At 46.7% G+C, this 24292-nt stretch overlaps 1 protein-coding gene across 2 annotated transcripts in view; it reads left to right on the plus strand.

Moving 5' to 3' along the window:
- Positions 1 to 24292, plus strand: part of GLB1L2 (galactosidase beta 1 like 2) — a 1156973-nt gene that overhangs the window by 399364 nt on the left and 733317 nt on the right. For both annotated transcript variants that reach the window (XM_086956948.1, XM_086956947.1), the window contains exon 6: positions 7451 to 7543. In XM_086956948.1, coding sequence (XP_086813074.1) covers positions 7451 to 7543 — 93 coding nt within the window. The remainder of the gene's footprint in view (positions 1 to 7450; positions 7544 to 24292) is intronic.

Below are 24292 nucleotides of genomic sequence, written 5' to 3' on the forward strand. Positions count from 1 at the left end.
GTATATATTTCACGGACTTGTGTTCTAATGTTTGAAATTTAATACTACAAATTGCTTGGGGGTCCAGTAGTGACTTACTGGGGGTCCTCGGGAGTCAAAAGCTTGGGAACCACTGGTCTAGAGCATGCCAGGAGGCAGAATCTGGATTAGTCCAGGTAAATGGGGGTAGGGTTCTCCAGGGTGGGATGGATGAGAGCTAGGGAAGGGGGGGGGGCACGGGTGTGGGAGCAGAGGGGATAAAAAAGAAAATAATCATTTGCCTCGTAATTCAGCTGAAGTTCAATGTTTAGTGTTTTTGGTTTGGTGCCGGCACTGTAGGTTGGGGTAAATTGAAATCCCAGTGTTTCTATCCTCCATGAAAACATTGCATTGTCTGTCCTGGAATGTGAATGGCCTGCGAGTTAAAAGCAGGAGGGAGAAAATCCTACAGTATTTGAGAGACTCACCGGCACAGATAATAATTTTACAAGAAACCCACCAGTTGAAAAAAGAAATGAGCGAGATTTGTGGGAAGCTCTGGTGGGTGGAACACTGTGCCTGTTCATGTCAGATGGCCAATGTTAGGGCCGTAGCTATCCTAGTAAAAAACACAAGCAAACGCTAGTCTGCAAGAAGTAAGAACAGATCTAAGTGGTAGGTGGGTGTTAGTTAAGATCTCTGTAGAGAATACCCATATTACGATGTTAGGCTATTATGGCCCTAATCAGGACGACCCATCAACATTAAAGACCATCTTTTTGAATCTCTTGGAGTTTCTGGAATCAACCATCTTGGCTGGAAATTTCAATATAGTATTGAATCCTAAATTGGACAAATCACCAAAAAGTAGAGCTGTAGTTTCTTCTAAATCCAGGGCTTTTTTAAAAGTGATGATGAAACAACATGCTATTTGTGATATATGGAGAGAGAGATCTGGTACACAGTTGGGTGTATCATTTTATAATAAAAAATATAGACATTAATAACGAATAGATTACATTTTGTTTAGTAATGATTTAAGGGGTAGTACAAAGAATATTGGATATTTGACCCCTCATTTGTCTGACCATACAGCGTTCTGGATCGACTTGCATTTATCAGGCCCGGAACAACGGAGGGTATGGACTATTGACCGTACACTTCTCTTAGATGATGCTGTAACTGGATATTTTATCCAGGAGGTAAAAGCCTTTTTGTATATCAATATAGGATCAGCAGATATTATAGTTGTATGGGATGCCCTGAAATCCTTCTTGAGAGGCCTGATCACGAATAAAACTATTTATAAGATCAGACAGTACAGGCAGGAAATTGTATCTGTTGAACGCCAAATGAAGGTGCTGGAGGAAAGGATTAATAATGTAACCGATCAAGAGCAAGAACTCGGAGAGACACTAGGGACAGAATTAGACTCGCTAAAAGCCCTTTTGGAGAGCACAATTCAAACACGAATCTCCAATAGGCGGGAGGTGAGTAAGCTCGCCCACTTTGAATATGGTGAAGCGGCTGGTAGGTTACTGACCTGGAAGGCCATAACGGATAGAGTTTGGAATCACATTAAACAAATAGAGAATGTACACACTAACTCATTAATAAGTAGGGAGGAGGAGATAGGAGAAATCTTTCATGCTTATTTCGAAGAATCATATAAGGATGAAAGTGATTCTGCAGAACATCTATTCAAGAGTGGTTAAATCCGATTCAGCTACCTACATGTGGAACAACACAACGGGAGAATTTGGAGGCAGAAATAACACACCAATAAGTTAGGAAGGCACTTTTAGACTGTAAAAAGGGCAACGCTGCAGGGCCAGATGGCCTCCCTGCGGAAATATATAAGAAATTAGAGGAAATAGTTATCCCTTTCATGGTTGCGATGTTTAATAAAATTCTAGCAGATGGGGTTCAACCACCTATCACATGGGGGGAAGCATATATTATTCTAATTTTAAAACCAGGGAAACCCCCTACAAAATGTGGGTCATACAGGTCTATATCCTTGTTGAATTCAGACTACAAGGTTTTCTCCAAGATATTGGCGGATAGACTAGGGGGCATACCAGGTGAGCTATTGCATGCTGATCAAAAGGGCTTCGTAAAGGGTAGGAATCTTTTCGACCTTACTCATGATTTTATTGGTGCAATAGATTTTGCTTCCACTTTTTCTCTTCCCTTGGCGGCAATGACATTAGATGCAACTAAAGCATTTGATAGAGTGGATTGGAAATATCTCATGGCAGTTTTGGAGAAGCTGAACCTCGGGCCAAAATGTTGCCGTACCATCCGCCTTATATATATAGTGAGCCTTCTGCCAGGCTGGTGGTAAATGGCAGAACGACTAGACCATTTAAAATCAAAAGGAGAACCAGACAGGGCTGCCCCCTCTCCTCTTTGATTTATATATAGAGCTTTTTGCTCATCGCCTCAGGGAAGAGCCAGCTATTACATCATTGAAGAGCCGCTCATGGGAGAGGAAGGTAGCCCTGTATGCCGACGACATTCTTATTCTTTCGTCAGATCTGGAATACTCTTTCCCCCCGGGTGATCGAGCTAGCGAGGGATTTTGGCCAGGTCTCTGTGTAATGGTTTCAGCCTGTTGGGAGGTTCCCTGACCCTTCTCTTTGCGATAAATCAGTAACGCTAGAGCTATTATTTTTGAGGGGTTCTTATTTTGTTTTATTTTCAGTTGTCAGAAACCCCTATTATTTGAATAAAGTTATGTTTAAAAAACAAATATAAGAGAAGAAACTAAAGTCCTTTTCCTCGGGTCCATTTGATTCTATAGCTTGTCTGTAGTCCTGGGATGTCTGGCCGGGGCTGAGTGACTCCGAGAGAAGCTCAGGCTGTGTCTACGACTCTCCAGGGCCTTGGTATGAGGAGAACCCGCCTCCGTATCTTCTCCTGGAGAGCCGGTCTCTTTCGCTTTTATGGGGAAATCTTCTTATTTTTTCTCCGTTCTGCCCGTCTGGCTGCCTCCTTCCTCTTCCTCCCATGGGGTGTCCTTGCCTCTGGAGTGCACGGCGGTGTTTCTCTCAGCTCGCTCCCTCTGCTGGCTGCCCCTCCTGTTGGACGACTCCTCGAGGGATCGCGGGCCTTTTTCTATCTCTCATCCGGCATCAGGAAATGTAACCGCTAGACCGTCACCACTACTTCCGGTTGCGGGTGACTCTGTGGCCATATTGGGTTTCTCGGTGTTATCATCACACTGCCTTCCCCCTAGGAATGGACGTATGGGCCATTCAGACATGGGGCACCTCGAAAGGAAGTCCACATTTCCTTGTAGTTTTCCTGGCACATGGAGGGTGTTGGAAGAGAAGGGTTGCAGGGCAAGAAACCAACGAAGAACTTTAGGGTTAGTATCTTTGTGAAGGGATAGCCAGGTAAGGGGAGCATGGTCGGTAAGCAAAATGAAATGACCGCCTAGAAGGTAATACGGAAGGGACTCCACTGCCCACTTTATGGCCAGACATTCTTTCTCGATGGTAGCATACACCACTTCCCTAGGAAACAGCTTACGGCTAAGAAATAAGACAGTATGGGGGTCTCTCAGGGCATCGGGTTGGGAAAGGACCACCCCCAGGCCCCTACCTGACGCATCAGTCTGCAAAACAAAGGTGATATTGAAGTTTGGGCAGGCAAGCACTGGATAGTGACAAAGGGATTCTTTTAGTGAGAGAAAGCTCTGTTCGTGTTTCTCGGTCCACTGAAATTTGCAACCTGATTGGGCCTTAGTAAGGAGATCGGTGAGGGGGCTAGCTAAGTCGGAGAAGCCTGGGATGAATTGTGTGTAGTACCCGACGAGGCCAAGAAAGGATCGTATTTCCTTTCGAGAAGTGGGTCGAGGTACTTGGGTGATGGCTTCTATCTTGCTAACTTGGGGTCTTATCTGTCCGGCCCTGAAGTCATATCCCAGGTACTCAATATGATCCGCCTCAAAGGTTGTCTTCTTGGGATTAATTGTGAGACCTGCAGTTTGTAATGCTTGTAGGATATTCTCAAGATGAACTAGATGGGTATCCCAATCTGGATTATGTATCACAATGTTGTGTAAATAGACCATGGCGTAGGCTTGGTGGGAAGAGAGTACGGAATCCATTAGCCTTTGAAAAGTGGCTGGGGCCCCATGGAGACCAAAGGGAAGTACCTTAAATTGGAACAAGCCGACGGGTGTGGAGAAGGCGGTCTTGTCTCTAACGTCGGGATTCAGTGTATTTGCCAATAGCCCTTTGTGAGGTCTATGGTGGACATTATTTTGGCATCTCCGAGTTTTTCGATGAGTTCATCTACCCGTGGCATAGGATAGGCATCGAATTTTGATGCAGCGTTAAGCCTTCGGAAGTCAAAACAGAAACGTATGCTTCCATCGGGCTTAGGGAGAGCCGGTCTCTTTCGCTTTTATGGGGAAATCTTCTTCTTTTTTCTCCGTTCTGCCCTTCTGGCTGCCTCCTTCCTCTTCCTCCTGTAGGGTGTCCTTGCCTCTGGAGTGCACGTCGGTGTTCCGCTCAGCTCGCTCCCTCTGCTGGCTGCCCCTCCTTTTGGACGACTCCTCGAGGGATCGCCGGCCTTTTTCTATCTCTCGTCCGGCATCAGGAAATGTAACCGTTAGACCGTCACCACTACTTCCAGTTGCGGGTGACTCGGCGGCCATATTGGGTTTCTCGGCGTTATCATCACACTCTGGCAGTGAGGTTAATGCAGACTAAACTGAGCTTATGTCATGGAACCTGCCAGGGTGCCGATACCAAACCAAAAATGAGATGCGCTACATGGGGTCAAAATTGTTCCAGAGATAGACAAAATAGCAAAAGTTAACCTTAATAATATTCTAAAGGAGAATGAAGAACTTATGAAATCCTGGGTCCACCTCCCATTGTCTATCCTGGGCAGAGTAAATCTCATAAAAATGACCATTTTGCCAAAGGTAACGTTTCTATTTAACACCATCCCACTGAACTTTGAGAAGGTATTAATGGATAAGTTCCAGCAATCCATTAATTCGTTTGTGTGGGCCTCAAAAGCTTCTAGAATATCATGGAGAAAGCTAAGACGAAGAAGGGAGAAAGGTGGTCTTGCACTCCCCGATATCCAATATTATGCTTGGGCCTTTCAGTTAACGCATTCTAGAATGTGGTTAAAATCTCCAGATTCTTCAGGGAGAGGTAAAATGTTTTTAGCTATGTTGGAACAACTGGGGCTACCACATGAAGGCTTTCTGTTTAAGTATGGGGACAAACATTTTTTCAAGAAGGTCAGACTGAAAGTCCTAAGTGGCGCGGCTCAAATTTGGGCTAGGATCAAAAAATTAACAGGTCTAGAATATTATTCAAAGTTAGCTCCCCTGTGGGACAGCCCAGGAATTCCCGGCTGCCTTAAAGATCTGCTACCAGTCCCTCTTAGAACTACGGGCTATTAGTATGGGGGGACCTAGCGGTTGATGGATCACTTTTACCGTGGGCTGCGTTAAATAATAAGTTGAAGGGGGGGTATGCCAAGGTTCAAGTATTTGCAGCTAATAAGTTGGTCTCAGAATTTAAAGAGCCCGTTAGGCCGGGGGAGCGCCCTGGAAGAACATCAGGTTAACAAGCCTGCAGGCAAGAAAGAGATTTCTTTTTTTTATTGGGCTATTGAAGAGGCTATCGACGGCGATTTCAAGCTAGCCGAGCTATGGGGGGGAATCTATTCCGGAGATAGACTGGGGGAATTGTGGAAGACCTCCTCTTCTCAGTCGTTAAGCCAGCATGGCTGAGGATGAGTTACTATTTCACAACACATAGGGCTTATAGCTCCCTGGCAAGGCTCTCCAAAATGTCTAAAGGCCCACCTGCAAGGTGTAAAAAATTTAACTTGGAAAGGGTCCTGGATGTGCATATGTTCTGGGCTTGCCCATCTCTTACGAAATTTTGGGGAGAAGTTGGAGATTCTTTAACATCTATTTTGGGACATACAATACAAATTTCCCTCAAACTCATAATTTTTGGTATATCGAGCAACATCACTGGCTTTGATAGAGGTTTTCTATTCTTTGCTATCTTATTAGTCAGACAGGAAATATGTAAGAGATGGGTCGAGACAACACCCCCTACACAATCGGATTGGCTATCTTCCTTATATAAAACTTCTAAAATAGATTTGGCCCGACTGAAGAGAAGAGAGCCATCTGGAACTGTTTGTTAAATTGGACTGCAGTCTGAGGTTTTTTTTGTGGTTTTTTTTTTTGCTCTTTTTTTTTTCCCTATGATTAAGCGTCAGTGGAGCTCTCAGACTGTGCTGGAGTGGGCTATAACCTTCTGGGTCCCAGCCTGTTGCGATCAAGGCAAGCCACCGGCATCAGTCTTCGGTCTCAAAGTCCTGAAGAGAGTACAACCACCCTCTCATTAACAACGGGAGGGCAGCAGCTGGAAGGAAGTTGGTATGCTACTGGTAGGCGGGGGACGAAGGGCGGAAAAGATTACCCTAGGGCCTACGTCTCTTAATTGAGTAACAGTGGCAACCTTTGGATTTTATGTTAGCTGAGGTTGGAGGGGAATGAGGAAAAACATTTTTTTTTTACAAAACTGTATAGCAGTTTTTGTAACATGTTCTCAGTTCTGGCTAACAAAGCAGCATCATATGCAAAAAGAAAGTTGGAGACCTTATTGCTAGCACTTATTTGGACAAAGTTGAATTTCATCAGATAATCAACCACATTGTCTAGGAACAGGCTAAAAAGAACTCGAACTAGCACACAACCCTGTTTAAATCCTTTTAAAATTCAGAAGCTATCACTGCATTCACCTAGGGATTCATAAAGGACTGGCCATATTATTAGAATTCAGTCCAACTATTGCCCTCGAATGACAATTGTCAACTCCATTCTTGTGCAGTCAATGTCTTAATTGCTCACGATTGACAAGGTCGAAAGCTGACTTTAGATAAAGTCTGTCCTTGAAGTCTTTTCTTGTGATGTCTGTTTGAACCAAATATGAAGGAGATATTTTCGAGTGATGAATGTGTTGTAATTTATTTTCCCCTTTTTTCGTCACATGCATTGCCCTCAAGCTTCCTCTGTGCCTCATGTATGCCTTCTACAGTTGGAACAGGATGTCATTGCCTGGCTATTTCCTGTTCCCTGGAGCCAGGGAGATGCTGGTGTCAAATCGTGTTTGCCTTTGTGTCTTTGCGTTCAACGGGCACCCTTTAAGGAGACACTTGCCAACTATCATGCAAATTATTCTGTGCAAAGTGGCACAATTTCTACTGGGAGGGGTTGCACTTTCCTTAAGAAATCAAGAAGAAAACCTAACAGACCATCTTAGTAGACACCTACATTAACTACACTATAAAATCAACTGGATTTCCTATAAGCAACCTCTCTTATTGACTAGAAGCTGGTTCTTTCTTTCTTTTGGCCTGTTAATTAACCCTGTGATTGTTATTACCTAGTGTTTAGGAGCAAAAGTCTAACCAGGTGATATATTCTTTCTTTATACAGTACCGGAAAGGGGGTCCAATCATTGCTGTACAGGTTGAAAATGAGTACGGTTCCTATGCCAAAGACTCCAACTACATGGAATACATCAAGACGGTAAATTTTGTACTTCTCTTGCTTGACCAGAGTTCCTATATTGTCTACTTTTGCCTGTCAGTCTCAAATAAGATTTTCATTACTAGGTAATAATGCACGTCCACTTCTGTCTACATTTCTCTCTCTGGATGATTAACAGTGACGGGAAAGCTGAATCGTATTTGTATTATTGTTGATTTCACATGGCTTTATTAATGAAAATTGTCTTGTGCTCCTGTTGATTTTTTCTAAAACATATTCTCACCTGATTATATTTGAAGCTACTAGGATAGGGCTGCAAAAATATTTAATACACCTCCTATGACACTTTGTATTACCAGTGGTTATTAGAGGCACAGTACGGCCCAACAGTGCTACATGTTGCGAGACAAAATAGGTGGCATTGTGTGCATATATATCTTCATTTACTCTTTTTTGTGCTGACGGGTGAAAGAGAATTGGCATTTCTTTTCCCAAAATGGTCACAAATATAACCAAAATCTTTCTTCTGCATTGATCTTGTGAACCGATTCTGTATGCAGTAATGGATCAAATCATGAACGTATCAACATCTTGCAGGCTTTGATGTATTGGAGCTTTGATGACATGAGGTCTTGGGGCATCAACATTAGGGGGTACTCATATTATGAATTATCTTATGTGTAATACGTAATGTCAAAGAATCTTGACATCAAGGAGTATTGGTATCCATTAATATTAAGAAACTTCTTCATGGATGACTTCACACCTTGAGGAGGACTTCAGAGTCATAGATTTCTTCAGTACCATGAATGTCTCTGACATTATAGATGCCGTAGGTGCCAACAATGCCTTTGCCACCATGGTTGCTTTTAACGCCATGAATGCTCTTGGAATCATGTTCCACGATAAGGAGTGGGAAAGGATACTGACCTACCTGACCACAACCTCTAGAAATGCAAGGATGACACTCTACCAGTTTATGTAATCCATAGAGAGTACTTCTCCCCTGCTAAGATAAGTTAATTATTAACTAAGGTGAATGCTTGTTGTCCTGTAATTCATGTAGCTCAACACTGATGCCATTCTACTCTGAAAATGATGTGAAGAGCCTATATAAACACCATTCCTGTGCTCTGATGTCAGTCCCTTTCTTTCCGTGCCTCTAGACCAGGATCTGGAGCTCTCTTTGTGTTTCTTTTGAGACCTTATCGCAATCATTTCTTGAGTGTGCAAGGGATGTCACCCTAAAAACGACAGGTTTTCTGGCTAGTAGTAGCTGTCGCAAGCAAATGTCTGTGACGGGTGACCATCAGGTGTGTCTGTGGTGCATATGGATGGGTCACGACTTCAAGGCCTGCAGCGACTAGGCTTTGATGAACCGAAGGCCATCAGGGAACCTGAGGTGAAACTTTACATTGTTGACCATGAGAAGACTTCTCGACAGGGCCGATCCAAGTCATGCTCTGTTCCCAAGGATCAATTTTGGCCCTGTTCCAATTCCTGGAGTTGACGGTACCACTCCAGAAGCCAGTCTTTGTCACATTCCAAGTCTTCAGGTAAGCATAATAAATACAAGAAATTGAAGCGCGATTCACCTCTCTAACTTCACTCGCACTTGATTGCGCAGGCCTGGTGTGGCGCCACCCTTCTTGATCTCGCTCTCGACATCAGCCGACTTTTTAGTTGATCCTGCGTCTTGATCCAGCACAAACGGAGCTTACGGGGAATTCAGCCATGCCGCATCAGATTGAATAGTTCTGTGCAGCCATGCTCTGCCTCGTTGGATCCCTTCCGACTCCTCTTGTGCGCCTCCTGGCCCCAAGGAACCGAGAGGCTTTCCACCGGGATACCCCTGCTGAGTTCACCATCAGCACCAGTTGGTTCTTCTGAGCTTGTCTTGCCTCTGGCTCTTGCCCTGAAACCCGCTTCTGGGGGAATGAATCACACCGGCCCTGGGTACGTATTCGCAGATGCCAACTTCACTGATGGCAGAGGAGGTGGACCCGATAGTTTTCTCCGATGCTAAGTCAAAATCGATTTGACCTTGACTGAAGACCGCTCAAAGTATCATTTCACCCGCTTAATTTTCTACAGGGAGGCAGTATTCTATGCAGTCCCTTTTTGGGATAGGGTCAGATAATGACTGCGACCCAGGTGATAAGTTCGCTCAGCCCTACCAGGATGATACTTGTTATGAGGACTTGTTAAGTGGCCTCGATACCCCTCCAGAGACAGATCTCTTTTCTCCCCCTGGACCAGCCACAGAGGAATCCGCTTCCTATGCCATGGTCATGCGAAGGACAACCAAAGTTCATGACCTCCAGCACCCAACGAGATCCTTCAACCTGGGCAGATATCTTTGGAGCCCCTTCTTCCATTCAACGAGGAATTAATGGCTACCTTATTGTGGGCTTGGGCCAAGCCATGCTCTGGTCCCCTGATCATTCAACAAATTGCTCCTGGTGACCTGCCTTTTCTTTCTCAGCACGGCTCACCAAAAAGCCTAGCGAAGCAACCTTCTGCTAGCCGCTCTATTCCTAAAACATTTGCTAGCACTCCTCCTGATAGGGAATCTAAGCTAGTGGAACAATTCAGCAAACAAGTCTTTTCCTCTACCAGCTTGGCCCTCCTCCCTGCTAATGCCAGCTGTTTATTGGAACGCTACTTGCACACCCTTTGGGACTTACTAGCACAAGTTGTGCCGGGTGTGCCCAAAGACCTTCGCCCTGTGCTCTGTTAGGCGATTTAAGATGGATGGTTGTGATGCAGTCAGGTTCACAATTTGTTGTGACTTGGACACCATCGATTCCATCTGGCAGGTCATATGCACCAGATTGTAATGCAGTTCGCTGCCATGCGTGGTTGCTATCAATTGGGTTTTACGGAGAGGTCTAGTTCTTTGGTGGACATGCCCTTTGACTGGACTAGCTTGTTTGGGGACAAAGCTGATACCCCTCTTGACCGTGTTACAGTAGATGGGCTACGCCTAGCTCTTTGGACGTTACCTTGATGCTTCCCTTCTCACCAGTGTGTCCAGCCCCCACAGGGATCCCAACATTTTTGCAGTAGAGGCCTGGGTGCCCACAACCCCGGGGTCAAGGTCAGCATGCCGCCCACCCTGGAACCCAATTTTAAAAACATCTTTAGCGTACCCTTACAAGGACGCAGCCACCTAGTGAGAGGCAGAATCCTCTGATTCTTACCCGGTTGGCAGACAATCATGTCGGACAGGTGGGTTCTACAGATTGTTTGTAGGGGATATACCTTACCCTTCCTTTCTGCTCCACCGCACCTTCCATCGTCCCCCAATGACTAATGGAAGCCTATTTCTCCATTTTGCAACAGAAAATGCAAGCTCTTTTGGCCAAAGGGACTGTCAAGAACGTGCCAGTGCCTGAAGTAGGACATGGTTATTATTTATGCTACTTTCCGGTGCCCAAAAAAAGAGGCCTTTGGCGTATTCTGGATCTGAGCCCCATCGACACCTTCCTCCCAAAGGAGAAATTTAAGATAGTCACCCTTCACCAGGTCTTGTCTGCCCTTGAATGGAGACTGGGTGGTGACATTGGACCTGCAGGGCACCTATTCCTGCATACCCATCATGCGGCCCGTCGGTGCTACCTGGGGTTCATGGTGATACAGTAGCTTTTTCAGTCCCAGTCGCTCCGCTTTGGTCTCACCAGAGCCCCATCAGGTGCCCACAAAGGGATAGCAGCATACCTTCAGACGTCAGGGGTGCCAGTCTTCCCCTACCGCTATGACTGGCTGTTGAAGGCAGGCTCACCCCAGGCAGTCACCCACCACTTGAAAACGACGGTGAACCTCCTATCATCTTTGGGATTTACTGTCATCGTGCTGAAGTCACACCTCACTCTTTCTCAGACGCTTCCCTGCATTGGTTCGGTTTCATGCCTTTCCTCCAGGAAAGAGAGTCCAGGACATTTCAGGCTATGATCCTGATCTACCGGTCTCGGTCCTGGATTTCAGTGAGATCAACTGCTGGGACTGATGGCCTCCTGTGTATTGCTGGTCTAGCACACCAGGTGGCATATGTGGGCTCTGCAGTGGGATCTGACATCCCATCTGGCTCAACATCAAGGGGACCTCTTAAACCACATTCAGGTTTCATAGGAGGTTGCAAAAGATCTGCAGTGGTGGTTGCTGGATGGCAATTGGGTCAACAGCAGTCCCCTCTCCCATTCTCACCCAGAGCTGACAGAGGTGACTGATGCACCGCTTTTGGGTCAGGGCGCCCACCTTGGAGAGGTGGAGATCAGAGGTTCTGGTCTGTGGTTACGTACTGGCTCCAAATCAACCTTCTGGAGCTGAGAGTAAGCAGTTTGATGTTGAAAGCCTTCCTTCCGTCCATCAAGGGTAGGTTGGTTTCAGGTGCTCATGGTCAACTCTACTGTTATGAGGTACTGCAACAGACATGGGCGGGGTGGGGTTATGGACTTTTCCGAGAATAGGGAGCACCTTGCCTTGATCTATTCACCACCCCCAAGAACTCGAAATGTTGGCACTTCTGCACGTTGGTGTTTCTAAGGCATCTTTAACTCAGGGATGCGTTCTGCCTCAATTGGAACTCGGGACTCCTCTATGCCTTTCTGCCAATGCCGCTCCTGCCCGGCCAAAGTCATTATAGGGTCCCCAGTTTGGGAATGGAGTGTATGGTATCCAGAACACTTGGGCTTAAGCACGTGTCTTTCCCTCATGCTGCCCCCTTTCTGGAGGACCTGCTCTGCAAAAACAGAGCAGGAGTCTTCACCCAGGCCTTCGCAATCTCCACCTTCATGCTTGGAAATTGAGCGGTGACAACTGAACACCTTTGACCTTTCTCTGGAGGTGGTTGATGTAATTTTGGCAGCCAGGCATCCCTCAATAAAAACTGTATACACCTGTTGTGGGTCAAATTTGTGGTCGAGTGCGGCAAACACCAGGTTGACCTCCTCGAGGCCAAGTTATCTGATGTTCTCCTGTTCGTTCCGTATTTTTCGCGGCAGGGCTTTGCTTTGGGCACTATTATTTATGGATTCCTTACCTTAGAAGTACCCTCAGGCGACAGACTGGATCCGGAGAATTTTTCTTCAGCAGTACCCTTGCGTGTCAGTAGGGGGCCTCAGTCGACTCCATGTTCGTCGTTGGGGTCGTGATCGCCGGAATGACGTTGCGGCATCTACTTAGACGCCGCCCCTGCGCGCTGACGTCAGTTCTTTTTTTTTCTGCGCCAGCCAGCGCAGATCCAGAGAGAGCGGTACTTTTAGTCACATTTTGACTGTCTTTATTTTACTTTTGTTGACTTCTTTTTGAGTCGTTCGACTCCTGGTGCACAGGGATGTCACATCAGCGAACTGGCTTCAAGCCTTGTGGCTCCTGCCACAAGCTGATATCGGTGATGGACCCACATCTTGTGTGCCTCTGGTGTCTGGAGCATGACCACGACCCGAAGTTGTGCTCCGACTGCCAAGCCATGGCCTGAAGTCTTTGCCGGAGCGTTCCCTAAAGCTTCTGGAGGCCTGTCAGTCGGCTCCGCGCCACTCGATGTCTCGATCGAGAGAGAGGTCGCGGGACTGCTCGCGGAGCCATCACCATCACGGGAAACATCCATTACAACGCAGTCATTACATTGCACTGCTTTTACAACGCAAATGTTACAACTGAACTGCCTTTACATCCATGCCATTACAACGCATGCCATTTCAACGCATGTTTAAAACCTACCCTTATATCACATTCCATTACAACGCATACCATTACAACACATAATACTTTTAGGGCAACAGTGGGGTAAATGTTGGATAGTGTAGGGGTAGAAATTACTATTCCCACTCCAGTGAGTGCAACAGTAGGGAAAGTGTTGGATTGCGTAGGGATAAAAATTACTATGCCCATCTACCCCAAAACCCATACCCACCCTAAAACTAAAAAATCTCCATTACTTACCTTGAAATGCTTTGTAATGGGATGTGTTGTAATGGCATGCATTGTAAAATCATGCAATGTAATGGTAGTTGCTTTGTAAAAACCGTGTTATAAAAGCATGTGTTGTAATTGTTTGCTTTGTATAGTGATATATTCACCATCACTCCTCATCGAAGTCTTTGGGTAAGTCGAAGCACAAATAGAAGGCGAAGAAGCACAGCCGCTCTTCGCGTTCTCCCTGTCTGTTGTACAACGCGACGTGGGATGCAGAGCCTGTTGGGTCAACTCCGAGCCTCCCCCCCCTTCCCAGGAGCCAGAGCGACCCCTGCCCAACTTCGTAGTTTTTACGAAGCCCTCCACTCCATCTTTGACCAGCCCGACTCCGCTGGCACATGTTAGGGCCCCGCGGACTTGGCTATGGGTTCTAGGCCTTCGATACCGGTGGCTTTGGCCCCTTAGGGCCCCCAAGGATCCAGGCCTGGATCCGGATCGGTGCTGGTCGACCTTATGACACCTCCTCCAGCACCAAATCCGTTGATGACACCTCTACCCCCTCTGACGCCAGTTGTGTCCCCAACCGAAGTCGACCCCAGCCTCCCCCTCGACATGGACACAGAGTCAGTACTGGCGCCAACCGGTACATTTGTACCTCTGTTCTCCCCTGGTGTTCCCTATCGCCCTGAGTGGCTACCAGAGTAGCGTGAGGAGGACTGGGAGGAGTCTGTGGACCCTCTGGCAGACCAGTTTGAAGAACTGGACTGGAGAGAGGAGTTGGGTAAGGCCAGTGGGCTGGACACTTCTCCAGACCATGGCATGCTATATCCCCCTACCGTGGCTACAGAAGAGAGCGCCTCTTATGCTATGGTGTTGCGTAGGGCGGCTGAAGCCTTGAACTTTGAGTTTCCTACGGTGGCGGTCAGGACTAACATCCTTACCGAGGTGCTTTAACCGTCAGCTGCCTCCTTAGAACCCATGCTGCCGTTCAATGAGGCCCTCACGAACATCCTTCTGGGTGCTTGGTCCAAGCCTAGCACAGGGGCTCCTGTGGATAGGATGATTCCCCGACGCCACCGCCTGGCCCCGGGGGACCCCATTTTCCTCTCCCAAAACCCTACCCCTGAGAGCTCGGTAGTCCAAGCCTCGACTTCCAAGGGCGCATTCTCTGCTGCTCCACCTACAATGGATCCAAGAAGCTGCACCATCTTAGGATGAAGATGTTTTCTTCCGCCAGCTTGGGACTGCGGTTGGTGAACACCGCATGTCTCTTGGGCCGTTACTCCCTTTCTCTGTGGGATACGGTCACGCATGTGCTGCCACAATGCCCGGAGGAGGCCCGGGCCATGCTCTCACGTGCAGTTGACACAGTGAAGGTCGTCACACGATGTGGACTGGACACTGCCGACTCGCTAGGCAGGACGATTTCAACGTCGGTAGCCCAGAGAAGCTATGCCGGAATGAGTTACGCTGGCTTTTCCAGTGATGTCCAGTCAACTCTTTTGGACATGCCCTTTGATGGCCGTCGCGACAAAGCAGACAACGAGCTTGAGCGCTTTGAGAATTCAAGGCTTACGGCCAGATCCTGGGGCCTCGCTACCACCTCTCACCGTGCGTAGTATGCTTTTCACCCCTTTCGTGGCTACAGAAGGGGTGCCCTGCCATGCTCCGTCCAGAGCCACAGGCCTGCGCAAGCTGTCCAGCCTGTGCGCCGCCGGAGATGTCGGTCCCATCGTCGTGGGTTTGGGGCCAAACGGGCGGGCCAGTCCACCAGCTCCTCCTCTGCAGCAGCTTCCAAGCCCTCTTAGTCTGAACCTTCAGGGCCACCAGTTGCCAGTGGGCGGCAGGATTCGCCATCACCTCCCCCACTGGCTCAACATCACGTCGGATGCAGATAGTCCAAAGGACTACTTCCTCCCCTTCGAGACTACCCCTCCCTCCATGCCACCTACCTTCCATCTCATGTTGGAGGATCACTTGGCCCTTCTCAGTCAGGAAGTTGCGGCTCTCTAGGCCAAGGGAGCCATCGAGTGAGTCCCTGTGCCAGAAGTAGGTTGTGGTTGTTACTCCCACTACTTCTTGGTACCGAAGAAGCACAAGGGCCTGCGTTCTATCTTGGATCTCAGGGAAGTCAACTGCTTCTTCTGGAAGGAGAAGTTCAAAATGTTGACATTGGCTTGGGTCCTGTCTGCCCTCGACCCTGGAGATTGGATGATAGTATTGGCTTACAGGATGCCTATTTTCACATCCCGGTCCTGCCTGCCCACCGGCGTTACGTACGGTTCACGGTAGGCCACAAGCATTTTCAGTTCACTGTGCTCCTCTTTGGCCTTACCAGCGCCCCTCGGGTGTTCATGAAAGTGATGGCAGTGGTTGCAGCTCATCTGCGCAGATCAGGGGTTCCACTCTTTCCCTATCTCGATGACTGGTTGTTGAAGGCAGGCTCACCCCAGGCTGTCGCCTCCCACCTCCAGACTTCTGTGGAAACCCTGCATTCGCTGGGATTCACCATCAACGTGCCAAAGTCACACCTGATTCCTTCTCAGAAGCTCCTTTTCATCTAAGCAGTTCTGGACACAGCACATTTTCGGGATTATCCTCCCGAACAGCGAGTCCGGGATATTTGGGCTATGATTCCGATCTTTCAGCCTCTATCTCTGGTTTTGGTCAGAATGACCCTGAGGCTACTGGGCCTCATGGCCTCCTTCATCCTGCTGGTGGACTATACCAGGTGGCATATGCGGGCTCTGCTGTGGGACCTGAAGTGACTAGCATAAAGGGAGAGTCAAATAAAAAATATATATACAAACACTTTATTTGTAAAGGGTTCCCCTACTCTTCCTACCAATAACCAATTCCCCCTTCTTTTGTGTATTTTGTACAGCACTGCTAGGTTATGGTCACTTCACTGGGGTTCACTGAGTCACGTATAAACTGTTTATAGTGTAAATATTTAGTAAACATCTTTGGAAAGTTGTCTCTGATACTTATGCTTATTGCAACTGCAAAATAAACTATACTCATTTCGGCTGAAGTGAGTACGGCTTTGAGACATTGTCGTGTGGGCTTTCTGAAATCAAATCTATACAAAACTTGTTTGACTGAATTTAATTTAGATCTCATCATACAACTGTCTTTTCTGATTTATTCAAGCAAATTACACTTTCTTGCAGAGATTATATCACTTTTATAAATAAATTCCTTGTGAACATTGTTATTTTTCTGAAGTTCCAGTGGGCACAGCACCGGGGGAATCTTTCCGATTGTGTCCAGATCTGGGAGGGCACTTCACAACAATTGCAGTGGTGGCTAACGAACCAGGATTGGGTGAACAACAGATTCCTCTCCTTTCCCCAACACAGTGGTGAGGAATGCATCACTTCTGGGATGGGGCGGCCACATGGGGAACAAAAGGGGGTGGTGATGGACGGAGCATCTGAATCAATCAAACACTCACACCCACCAAAGGATCTGGGTTTAATCCATCACCGTTCTTTAGCCCACTCTGCCACCCCAGTTCAGACATGGCTATATGCAAATCAGTCTGACCCTGTGCCTCATGGGAACAGTCCAGCCCGAACTGCCAAGCCATGTCTTCCCTGGACCGGAAACAAGCTTCCGAGGACCGGTTTCTGGCATTCCAGCCGTCTTCAGCCCGGCTTGCTTGAATCCAGTGGCAAAGTGAGCAAGGGACTCACGTCTGAGCATACCCTGCCGCACTTATGGGGCCAAACGCGGTACAAAAGGGGGTGGTGATGGACGGAGCATCTGAATCAATCAAACACTCACACCCAGTCAAAAGATCTGGGTTTAATCCATCACCGTTGGCCACATGGGGAAGGCAGAGATCAGAGGCTTCTGGTCTCCCCGGAGTCCGGGCTCCACATAAACCTTCTGGAGCTCCGGGCGATTCGTCTTGCACTGAAGGCACTGAAGTAGTGCAGGTGTTCACTCCACCGACTGGATCCAAAACATGCACTTTCATTCTATCTGGATCGCACAAAACAATTCCGGGTGGATGATCAGCTCTTTGTTGGCTATGTGTTGTTATTCCTTAGAGAAAAAGGAACCTCCAGTAGTGTTTCACGCCCATTCCACCAGAGCAACGCGAGCCACTACTGCTTTGGGACGTGGAGTACCCCTTCATGACATCTGCCAGGCAGCCACGTGGGTTTCATTGCACATGTTCATCAAACATTACTATCTGGACAGCCAAGTCTGGAGAGATGGCTTCTTTGGCCGTTCACTTCTCCAGCAATTTCTGGTGTGAATTTAGTTCACAGACCCACCTCCGGGGTTTGTATTTCTATTTTAAGGTAAGGAATCCATAACTAATAGCCTCTTTCAGATGAACAAGTTACTTACCTTCGGTAACGATATATCTTTTAGAGCCATAAATTAGTTACGGATTCCTTACCGCCCCACCCATCTTCCCTGTGCGGCGAACTGACTTCTAGGGTAAGGAACTTCCCTTCAGGGCCCTAGTTTTGTGCACCAGTGGTCAGTGTTTTTATAGCTCTGCGCTTCTGGCATGGAATGTTGTGTGAAAAACTGATGTCAGCCTGCAGAGGTGGCGTCTAAGTGGATACTGCAACGTCACTCCGGTGATTACTATGCCAACGATGAACGCTGAGTCGACCTATGCCAGCTACTGACGCACAAGGGTACTGCTGAAGAAAAATTCTCTGGATCCATTCTGACGCCTGGGGGTTATTCTATGGTAAGGAATCCAAAACTAATATATGTCTATCACAGATATATCACTACCGAAGGTAAGTAACTTGTTAATTTCAACCTTATCACGGTTGCCAGCTCAGGGCTCGTTATTTAAGTCATTGGGTTTGAAGCAGTTTTTGAATGGGTACAGCACATGTATGTATGTCCATGCTTGGGTTGTTTCCTTTCATTCACTTTGTTATGGATGTAAATAGAGGGCCGATTACTCTCGTAGAGGTGTGCATTAAATAACAGCACAGATGAGTCTGAAAAGGTCACTGATGATTGATATGTGTTTCATTTTATTGATGTTACTCCTGAAGCAGGGCAGGTACTGCCCGAAATGCATTGGGTCATATACGTTTCCATCGCTCCATGAGGAATAGTGAGACAACCATTCATGTGTTTGGAAGAAAAGCCATTAAAGGCATTTGTTGGACTTATGGTTAAAATTTGGAAGTATGAACATATTTGGATAACTGAACTGTAAATTAAACTTGTGGCAATAAAATGGTCTAAAAAGAAGAAAATTATTGTAATCTATATGTTGGTGAATACACTACATTGCTGTTCATCCTGGGTTTTGACCTGATGGGGCTCTAGTACATTTTCAATCTATATGTTAATCCACCATATACTATCATCATCCCAGACAAGCTAGTTCTGCGGGTTCGGAATTCCTTCCTGCCGAAAGTTGTGACTGTTCCACGTCGGTCAAACCATCATCTTTCCTGTGTTGTGGCTCCCCATCATCCCTTTAAGGAGGAGGAGAGACTCCATCGCTTGGACCCCAGGAGAGCGGTGAGCTTCAATATAGATCGTACTAAAAACCACAGGGTCGATGATCAGCTCTTTGTGGGGTGCGCTAGAGTGAAGACAGGCAAGGCAGTGCAGAAGAGAACCATATCCCACTGGATCAGTCTCTGCATTAAAATCTGCTACACAATGTACGAAAAGCAGCATCCAGAAGGTCTGCATGCACATTCTCTCAGGGCCAAAGCTGTTACCACTGTGTTAGCACGCAGAGTCCCTGTCCCGGACATTTGCCAGGCAGCAATGTGGGCGACGCTCCACACATTCACAAAGCACTATTACCTGGACAGTCAAGTTTGCCCTAAAAGTCATTTTCCCTGCTTGATCTTGCCGAACTTGCTGTTCTCCATCCATTCACATCCCCATCACTGAAAGGCTATTTCCTTGGTATCTATTGAAGAGGTGAGAAATCTGGGCTATAAGTCTGTATCAGGAGAAGAGAAAATTACTTATCTTTGATAATGTTATGTTATGTTAGGGGGCTCTTCTATAGCGCTCGACTCACCCAGGGGGCATCTCGGTGCGTTATCTAAGCGAAACAGTGAAGTCGAAAGGAGAGGAAGAAGATTTGTAAAGATCAATTAAAATAATGGTCTTTCTGGTAGAGACTCAGGTTCGCTGCAGGTTCCTCAACGACCAGCTCATCCTCCCTATTCTGTGATCGGACGCTATCCATTAATAGGATCCCAAGTCTAGGAATCTGCACACTGTTCACACCAATTTGCTTTTTTTGCTTTTGGGGCTCGGCATTTAGCGGCACAGATAGTCCCAAAAGCAACTGACGTTAGCGCACAGGAGTGACACCTATGCCGGCTCTGCACACCATTTCCTGAACAGAACGGCATCATTCAGAGCTGCATGGCCCCACCTTCCCTCGTGCAGAGATCCTGCTGTAAAGCTTCCGGATCCAGTCTGATACCTGGTGAATATTCAAAAGGTGAGGGAACTGAGTTAGTCTCTACCACAGTGAGCATTACCGAAAGTAAGTAACTTGTTCTTTAGACTCCTAAAAACACGCCTAGAACAATAAGCTAACTGCCTGCTACTTAGATCTATCTCTACTGCTGGCTAAGTGCACCATCACACGACATTGGAAAGCCACTTATCCTCCCTGCCTAACCGCTTGGACCCATTCACTGTTGGTGTGGGCAAAGGCAGATAGCTGAGCTCTAAGAGAGGAAGTAGCTAGAGAGGCGTCCGGAAATACCCCATCTCCCAGATCTGGTTTGAGCTTTTACTTCACTTCCAGTCACAAACTAGAGATGATTCCCTCTCTCAGTAGATACAGCCCCGTCATGAAAGTCCCCCTATGAGCTAACGGGTTAACCTTTCTACAAAGGCATCTCATTGTCGCTGCCTGGCCCTAATCAGGATTACCCCTTCTACTGCTTCTGCATATGCACCTCCCTCCACCAATAGTTGACAGTTATCTTCCTAGCAAGCGATACAGAGCTGCCTTTAGTAATATCATGGTAGAGCCCACTGTGCAATGTGTTGGACACTGCATGAGATAATATAAAGTACTTTACTATAAATTATGATTTACTAATAGCCTGTTGTTAGATCTGGGGGTCTCTAGTTGGCAGAGGTAGGTACTAATGTCCAAATAGGGACCCTTGCTTCTAGTCAGGGTGAGGGGGATACACTCTTTAGATAACCCCTGCTCAACCCCTTGGTAGCTTGGCACGAGCAGACAGGCTTATCAAAGGCAATGTGTAAAGTATTTGTACCAACACTCACAGTAACACAGTGAAAACACCACAAATGGACTCCACACCAGTTTAGAAAAATAAAGTATCTTTATCTAAACTACACAAGACCAAAACGACAAAAATCCAATATACACAGTTCAAGAATATGAGTTTAAAAGAGTTCTAGGGTTTGCGTCAAAATAATCCACAGTTGCGTCACTTTTAGCCCAAAGTACCTGTAGATGCGACAAAAGTTCCAAGTGGAAGCTGCAGCGTTGATAAACAAGCGATGCGTCACTCCTGAGAACCTGGGGAGGCGATGCGACAGCCCCGCTGGACGCAGCGGGCGTGTTGCGACTAATCCGGTCTGCATGGGGAGGGATGCAATATCTTGTATGGATTCCGGTGTGCAGGTTCGGTAGGAAGCGCCTTGCACAGGCACGATGCGACAATCTTTTGGACAGCGACGATCTCAGTTGCGGCGGCGAGGCGCAGCGTCGATCTTCTCCTCTCGCGGCCCCTCGATGCAATGGCTCTGCGACGATGTTAGCAGCAACATGATGCGGTCCGCAAGCAAGCGGTGCGTCAATCTCACTCAGCGACGACAGGCTCTGCGACGATATTCGCAGCAACAGGAATCTTCCCGCACCGGGGCGATGCGTTCCGCAAGCGAACAATGCGTCGGTTCTTGCAGCGGCAACAGGCGCTGCGACAATCTCGATCTTCGCGGCAGAGGGAATTTCCTCGCACTGTCGGGGATGCGCTCCGCAAGCGAGCTATGCGTGAAAATTACAGATTGTCTTCTTTTCTCCTTGTCCAGATTCCCAAACAGCAGGAACAACTTCCAGAGGCCCCACAATTGGATCAAGCACTCTAGGAAGGGCAGAACTCACTCAGCAGAGCTCAGGGGGGAAGCTGGAGGTGAAGCCCATTTGTTCCTGGGACTTCTTAACAGGAGGCCATCTCTCATCAGGCCCTTGGAGATCTTTTCAAGCAAGGGGACACAGCACACAGCAAAGTCCTTCCCCTCTCCTTGGCAGCAAAGCAACTGCAGGTCAGTCCACAAGCACACAGCAGGACAGTCCTTCCTCTTCAGTCTTCCAGCTTTCTCCTTGGCAGAGGTTCCTTCTTGATTCCAGGATGATCTAACGTTCAGTGGTCTGGGGTCCTGTACTTGTATCCCAAAAAGTCTGTGTTCCCTTTGTGCAAGAGGGCTCTGAGCTCGGTCCAAACCAGTTCTGGAGCACTCTTTTTACATGACTCCTTCTTTCCTTTCACAGTGCAGAGCAGAAACATCAGACACCCCACAGGAGGTGGAGCCAGCATTGTGGAGGGAAAGCACAGCCCTGGAGCACTTTGTTGACGTGATTCCTTCTCTACTTTCACAGTGCAGGGCAGAGACATCAGATGCACCACAGGGGATGGAGCCAGCACCGTGGGGGGCAGGCACAGTCCTATTCAGGTCCCAGGTGGAGCTCCTCCCTCTCATCTAGATGCAGATATCTCTATTCACCACTGGGCGGACTCATTCTGTCTCCTGGAATCCCCCTGCCCTGTCACTCACAAACCAGACAGTCACTTCACAAACAGCCAAAGGCCCACAGAAAGGTCAGACAAGAAAGCAGCCACTTTCTAAAAGTGCTGCTTTCAAACACAGGTGTTATTTATTTATTTATTTATTTATTATAAAGTTTTGTATAGCGCGAACAAGACCCATGGGTATCAGAGCGCTTAACATAGAAGAGGTAAAGGATTAACAAATATATTAACAGTTATAAGTATAGAGAAGATCATTGTTCACTGCTTTGATCTATTACTGCCCTAATACAGAACATTTATGACATTAGAAAGGGAAGCATAGTCAGTATTATAATGAACGCGTATTCTAAGATGTGAGAACGACCGAAAGTATATCACCAAACGATATCTTTACCGAACCTTGTAACTGCATCCCACATGAACTTATACTGATCTACCTCATCTATGTTATATATATTGCTTTTGATATAAGTTGCACTTTAGCACTGATCAGCAGTGGTAAAGTGCCCAGAGTCCTATTGCCAACAACCACAGGTCAAGAAAAACAAGGGAGGAAGAAGCAAAAAGTTTGGGGATAACCTTGCAAAAAGGGCCATTTCCAACACCTGTTAAATGTTCTGGTTATTGTTTGGTTCTCTATCTGTCTTTTCCTCCCCCTTCTTCAGGTAGTAGGTATTCTACCCTACGAAACTAGGCTAAAGTGTCCTATGACTTCTCATATGTTGCAAATGTCATCTACTTTAATGTCATGGCAAATTATATGATTACGATTACATACGATGCTGCCGCAATTGTAATGTGTAGGATGTCATAAATCATTAATAACAAAACTCAATGAAGACAATTAAAAATGAAAACTACTGGTGTCATGATCTGTGAGGTCATGGAAGCCTGAGGTAATTATAACTTGAAGTCCTGATCCTTGGGAGCATTAAGCGATAAAACTTTGAGGTCATGCAGCCCTGACTGCTTGTTACTTTGAAGTCATGAAATCCCATAGTTGTATTATCCTTGATGTCATAATCCTGGATGTCATTGCGTTTTTCAGTGTTACATGAATGCCTTGAGGCCATACGACACTTTAAATCTTGAGGGTTATGTCTTTAAAAAAAAATATATAACACATTTAATTGCTTTTATGATGACCAACAAAACAATACAAACAGCCAGATTCATAAATCTCCCGTTTTGCGAGGCCCTAATAGCGAATTATAGCGATTCGCTATTAAGGACTCGCAAAACGGGATTCATGTAGGATTAGCAAAATTTATTGCGATTCCTACTGATTCCTTATTTGCGATTAGCAAATTGCTAATCGCAAATAAGGAAAAACTCCCCATTCATTCCTATGGGCCAAAAGGCCCATAGGAATGAATGGGGAGTATTCCTTATTTGTGATTAGCAATTTGCTATTCGCAAATAAGATTGCGATTTGAAGGGTGCCAGGGGTGTCCAAAGGACACCCTGTAGCACCCCTCAAATGCACATTTGAACAGGTGTTGCGCACACACATGTCCAGAGGACATGTGTGTGTGTAACATGCAAAAGTTAAAAATGCACTTAAGTGCTTTTTACTCGTTTTTCGCAATTTACCCTCAAAGTCAGATTTCGTGGTAAATTGCGACCAAATATTGCGAATTCGCAATTTCAAATAGGGTGATGAATTGGATTTAAGGAATCTCTATTAGAGATTCCTTAAATCCAATTCCTCGCAAATATGCGATTTCGGTAATAGCGATTTTTGCATTTGGGATGATGAATCCCAAATGCAAAAATCGCACTCGCAAACGGCCAGATTCTCAGAATCTGGCCGTTTGCGAGCGCAATTCTTGTTGATGAATATGGCTGAAAGATTGAGCTTAAGCCGTGAGGCCATCATAGAAACAGTGGGCAATACAAATAATCTACACAGGACTCATTTTTGTATCAGTAAAGGTGGCTACTACTGCCAATAGCAGGAAGTGGTCAGAGCCAAACCCAATGAACATAACTGTCAAAAGTTGCATTTGTGGACCCACGCTCCCCAGATTCGGATGAACTTCTATTGGAAACCCATTGCTTTGTAGACCAGTATTTCTAGGGCTGCACATGAGTCCATGGCACGGATCAAATC

This window comes from Lissotriton vulgaris, chromosome 2_1 (assembly GCF_964263255.1).
Source record: "Lissotriton vulgaris chromosome 2_1, aLisVul1.2, whole genome shotgun sequence".
Classification (NCBI taxonomy): domain Eukaryota; kingdom Metazoa; phylum Chordata; class Amphibia; order Caudata; family Salamandridae; genus Lissotriton; species Lissotriton vulgaris.